General features: G+C 34.5%; 1 protein-coding gene across 1 annotated transcript; it reads left to right on the top strand.

Annotated features, from left to right (window-relative positions):
* Nucleotides 1-516: 516 nt before the first annotated feature.
* LOC310728734 (von Willebrand factor A domain-containing protein 5A-like) lies at nucleotides 517-3,312 on the top strand. The gene is made up of 5 exons (XM_083546553.1): nucleotides 517-656; nucleotides 820-837; nucleotides 1,920-2,080; nucleotides 2,505-2,628; nucleotides 2,941-3,312. The coding sequence occupies exons 1-5, from the start codon at nucleotides 626-628 to the stop codon at nucleotides 3,018-3,020; spliced, it is 414 nt and encodes a 137-aa protein (XP_083402679.1). The 5' UTR covers nucleotides 517-625; the 3' UTR covers nucleotides 3,021-3,312.
* Nucleotides 3,313-6,000: the final 2,688 nt, after the last annotated feature.

The raw sequence follows: 6,000 nt of genomic DNA, 5'->3' as shown, positions 1-6,000 counted from the left end.
ATTTGTGTAATTCAACATTTGTATTGTTTTCAATTATAATTGCAGATGGCAAGTTTGAACAATTTCTGTTTGAAAAATGACATTTGTGACATTTTGTGAGGACAGTTGTGAAGATATTATCATCTAGAATATATAATAAATTTAATTTTGTACAATAATGAAATGATATATGCATACATTTAATATACAAACATTGTTTGTTTGCACCGTTTTAATTAAATAGTTTACAATTTCGTGAGCGAAGTCACGCCAGAACAGATCCAGTTTACACAAAAGCACTTAATTAAACTATACCAGTTTCACATGATTAAAATTATACAGTTTTTCCTGCTGGTGGTTGACCAGCACTCTGCCATTTCACAAAACGGCTGTGTTATCATATATATATATATATATATATATATATATATATATATATATATATATATATATATATATATATATATATATATATATATATATATATATAATTTATATATTTATATTTATATATATAATAGATATATATCAATATACAGTGTGTGCATATGAGCTGCAATGGAAGATAGACAGCGAAGCAAATGTCACATTCAGAGCAACCAGAAAATCTAACGATTCTGTTTTACTCTGTCTAATCAAATGAGGTATGCCTAAATGGATGAAGTGCTTTAGAGCCTGTAAGTTCCTGAACATTAAACTTATAAGATTATTATTTTTTATATTTTCTAATATTATTGTATTTTTTGCTAATATTGTATTTTCGTAGTAAATGTTTACTTACAAAATTAGAATACCAGTAACCACTGATCATTCACAACATTGGTGTAACTTGTCTTACAGCAAGGAGTATGGACATGAGTAAGTAACGATTTTGCTTGGAGTTCAATACACTAACTTATAGATATATTAATATAGATAGATAGATAGATAGATAGATAGATAGATAGATAGATAGATAGATAGATAGATAGATAGATAGATAGATAGATAGAATAAATAGAATAAATAGAATAATAGTAATATATGACTCTTCATGAATATACAGGTACATCTCAATAAATTAGAATGTCTTGGAAAAGTTCATTTATTTCAGTAATTCAACTCAAACTGTGAAACTTGTGTATTAAATAAATGCAATGCACACAGGCTTAAGAAGTTTGTTTTTGATTCTGTTAATTGTTATGAAAAAATTTCTCACATTTAACAAAATCTCACCAATTCACTCAACAAATTAGAATATGATGACATGCCAATCAGCTAATCAACTGCAAAGGATTCCCAAACCTTCAAAATGGTCCCTCAGTTTGGTTCACTAGTCCACACAATCATGGAAAGACTGCTGATCTGACAGTTGTCAGAACACAATCAGAATCAGAATGACACCCTGAATGACACCCAGAATGACACCCTTTACAAGGAGGGGAAGCCACAAACATTTATTGCCAAAGAAGCTGCTGTTCACAGAATGCTGTATCCAAGCATGAAAACAGAAAGTTGGGTGGTAGAAAAAAGTGTGTAAGAAAAAGATACACGACCAACCGAGAGAACTGCAGCCTTGAGAGGCTTTTCAAGCAAAATCGATTCAAGAATCTGGGTGAACTTTAAAAGGAATGGACTGAGGCTGGGGCCAAGGCATCAAGAGCCACCACACACAGAGGTGTCAATCTTTTAATGCACGAGTTTAACAATTTGAGTTGAATTACTGAAATAAATGAACGTTTCTACGACATTCGAATTTATTGAGATGCAACTGTATTTTAGATAAGTTTTTTAATAACTGCCAAGCTGTAACTGTACATTATTCCAATATCAGTTGTCACCACAAACAGCAGGCTGATTTAAACAGAGCTTCATTTAAATAAATATTTTATGTAATTCAAATATATATATTTTTTATTGTTAATGACTACTATAAGGATTGATATGTTTCTGTCCTGAAGTGTCTGTAGAAACTCTTGAGGAGACTCCTGAGTCTACAAAGGATGACCTGTTACAGCTCATCTCCCTCCAGAAGGCTTCTGGTTACTGGAAAATGGAGTCTAAACTGGCAGAGGTGTTTGGGAAGACAGCAAAAGAGTTGGTCAAGCAGATTCCAGCACAGGTTAATACACAGTAAATATTAGTAGCATCACACATGATGCAATGTACTCATATTCTTTTTTTTTACTTTTTAATTCCTAATGATATTTATTTACTCTGCTCTATTTAACAAGTAGAGTTGTTCCAAAAATAAAACATTTCATGATATGAAACAGTAATTCTTTCTATATTCCAAAATCCAAAGATTTCTTCTTAGTCCTAGTACTTTTAATTATTTTATTTTCCATATAAAATCTTACAGTAGATTATTTTTATTAATTAATTAATTTATTTATTTATTTGTTGAATTAAGCAAATATTTAAGTAGATATGACAGTATGCTGCACATAAAAAAAAATGAATCATTAGGGGAATATTATCATTATGTATCATATATATATCATTAGAGTAATATCAAGAATTTTCCTGTTTGGTTTTGTATGCAGGTGAACCCGGATGTCTGGGCTACTCTTTTGGCTCTGGTTTGGTTGCATGGCTTTAAGAATGCTGCCAAGGTTGAGTGGCAGTTTTTGGCCGAGAAAGCTGTGGCATGGATCCGGACACAAAAGGGTAAGTTCTAAACTACAGCCTCTATCAGCCATTGCCTGACCTCTTGAATTAAATAAAATACTGGCTTTTTATTGCTGGAAAAATTCTAATCCACATTTTAATTAAATAAGCATTTTTCAAATTCAGAGAAACTTAATTAGACTAACCAGTACCGCATTAACAAATTTATCACTAACATTCGTACACTGACTTGCATTCGTAGTGATGATGATGATTATTTATGCTAAGTGTGTGTGTGTGTGTGTGTGTGTGTGTGTGTGTGTGTGTGTGTGTGTGTGTGTGTGTGTGTGTGTGTGTGTGTGTGTTTTTCAGTGGTCAATCTCTCAGAGTGTATTAAGGTAGGGAACTCTCTGCTTGGCTGTCAGGTTGAAGAAGACGCTCTTGGGCTCTGAAGACTTTATGCCCTTACAGAATCCATGCGAAAGCCTTAGCAATGCATCTTTATATATACAGTGCCTTTATTGCATATAAACGAAAGGAACATGCACTTGATGCCTGCACTTTATCTACACAAAACCACCTTGCATGTATTAGCATGTTTAAATGTAATGCGTTGTTATCAGTTGAATTATTATTAGAGCCATACAGCACTAGATACTCATGTAATGATCAAAGACAGTATGTAAGCATTTTTGCACACATTTGTTTGTCAATTGCAAAGAAAATAAAGAATATACTATAAAATATACTATATAAAATTGCTTTTTATTATTTTTAAATCTTTCATATTAAATACTACTTGTAAGACATGTAAATTTAATAGCTAGCTAATTCATGCTATTTGTTGGTAATCAATTTTAAAGAATTCGTCTATGAAATTGTGAGTTGTATTTATTTCTTCATTTCAAAAAGCTTTGTTCCTGTACATATTTGTTTCTTTGGTCATAGTTATAATAATAGAAAATCAATTATCACCTAAATGAAAAGGTATTCAACTTCTAAAAGTAAGTTTGAAAAGCCTATAGGCTATAAAAGTGTATATTTATGCAGATTTCTCCTAGGCTTATATTCAAATGTACTTACAATCATCTTTTATAAGTTTGTCCCAAAATCAGAATCGTGCTCTTCTCATTTAATTTCAAGTTCACTCTATTTATGCCTAAATAGGGTAAATGGGTTTCTGAATTTTACTTTACAGATAAAAGCTTTAGAATCAAATCCGAAACACAACGAGTTTAATGGTGTCTATTTTGTTCTTATTTGCTCAAATCAAATTAAAATCAAATCAAATTTATTCATCACATACACATGCATACAGGGTACGACATGCAGTGAAATGCTTATTACGACCGTCCGGCATGAGGGAATAGGATGGGGAAAAAGAAAAAGAAAAGGCAGATAAATTAAGTATTAAAAACTATATAAAATATAAGAAAATAAAGATATAAAAGATATAAAAGATATATGTATGTGAGAAAAAAATAAAGATGTATATACAAGAAAAATGCTTATGGCATACAGTGGAACAGTAAACAGTAAACAATAGACAATTTCTTTTGGTGGTTTAGATTGTCCATATAGAGTGTCCGTGTGCGGTATGATGTGGTGTAAAAAGTCCGTAAGTGTCCGTGTGCTGGTTACTGGTCATTAGGTCACCACAAGGTTGTGGGTTCAAGCCCCAACATAGCCAAGGTAAAAATCTTATTTCTCTTTTGAAATATAATAGTATGTCTACTTTAACTTTGTGTCATTAAACTGTAAATTGATTTGTTAATTAAAGAGACCTGTTTAAAAAAATTGCTTTTTTTATTTGTCTTTTTTGAAAGACTTTTTTGGTCTACTTTTAATACGAGTTACATAGTGTTGAAGGATGGAAATAAAGCAATGCTGGTTCATTAGGCTTATTGACTGCTTGCGCAAGTCAGGTCTGACAGCTTAGTGGATCATTTTCCTCGTTCATCAGCTGCTTAAAATACTTCCTCCATCTTCTCAACACACTCTCCTCACTAGTCAACACATTTCCATCTCCATCCTTTATTGCTCTAACTTGCAGCACATCCTTCCCAGCTCGGTCCCTCTGCCTGGCCAATTGGTATAAATCCTTTTTTCCTTCTTTAGTGTCCAACTTCCTATACAGCTTCTCATATACCTTTTTCTTGGCTTTCGCCACATCCGTCTTTACCTGCTGCCGCATCTTCTTGTACTCCTGCCCCCTTTTCTCATCACTCTGTCGATCCCAATTCTGTTTTGCCAGCCTCTTTCTCCTTATGCGTTCCTGCACTTCCTCATTCCACCACCACGTCTCTTTGTCTTCCTTTCTCTTTACAGATGTTACACCAAGTACCTTTCTAGCTGACTCCCTTATCACTTCTGCAGTAGTTGCCCAATCATCCAGCAACTCCTCATCACCACCGAGCCCCTGTCTGACCTCTTCCCTGAATCTCACACTACAGTCTTTCTTCTTCAGTTTCCACCATCTTATTCATCTATTCTTCATCACCTCCTCATCACCTCTGTTCCCTTCAACTTCATGCCCATTTAAATCTACCCCCAAACACCAATCTTTTATTCCTATGTACCTCTTCTACCACTTCATGTAATTCACTCCAGAATTTTTCCATCTCACAACTCACTTGTGGAGCATAAGCATTGATGACATTTATCAGCACCCCTTCAACTTCCAGCTTAACGTTCATCATCCTATCAGAAACTCTCTTCACCTCCACTACACTCTTACTGTACTCTTCCTTCAGAATCACCCCTACACCATTTCTCTTTCCATCCATACGATGATAGAACAGTTTAAACCCACCTCCAATGTTCCTGGCCTTACTCCCTTTCCACTTAGTCTCCTGAACACACAACATATCTACCTTTCTCCTCTCCATCATATCAGCTCTCTCTCTCCCTTCACCAGTCATAGTACCAACATTTCCACTCCAATCTCCTACACTTTTCACTCCTTTCCCTGCCATCTCTGTAGACGTCTTCATTCCCTCCTTCTCCTCCTTCGGCCAACAGTAGCCCAATTTCCACCGGTACCCTGTTGGCTAACGATACCTGTGGCGGTCGTTGGTAACCCGGGTCTCGACCGATCCAGTATGAAATTCTCTTTCGTGATCTCCATATTTGATTCGCCACATGTTTTACGCTGGATGCCCTTCCTAACGCAACCCTCCCCATTTACCCGGGCTTGGGACCGGCACTAAGAGTGCACTGGCTTGTGCAACCCTAATGGCTGGGTTAGCGACAGTTTCTTTCTATTTTAAATGACATGTTCATGTCATGTTTCTTTATGTTTAATTAAATTAGGTTTTCGTACCAGGATGAGAAGTTGGTTTAATTCCTGTAAGTAATTGAACATTAGACTCTTTTCACAAATATGTATTGAATATGAGAATAGTCATACTGTTTCTGTTACTGTAGTCTTTA

Source organism: Silurus aristotelis (assembly GCF_946808225.1).
Source record: "Silurus aristotelis genome assembly, chromosome: 7".
NCBI lineage: Eukaryota > Metazoa > Chordata > Actinopteri > Siluriformes > Siluridae > Silurus > Silurus aristotelis.
This window is presented reverse-complemented; position numbering and strand designations above follow the sequence as displayed.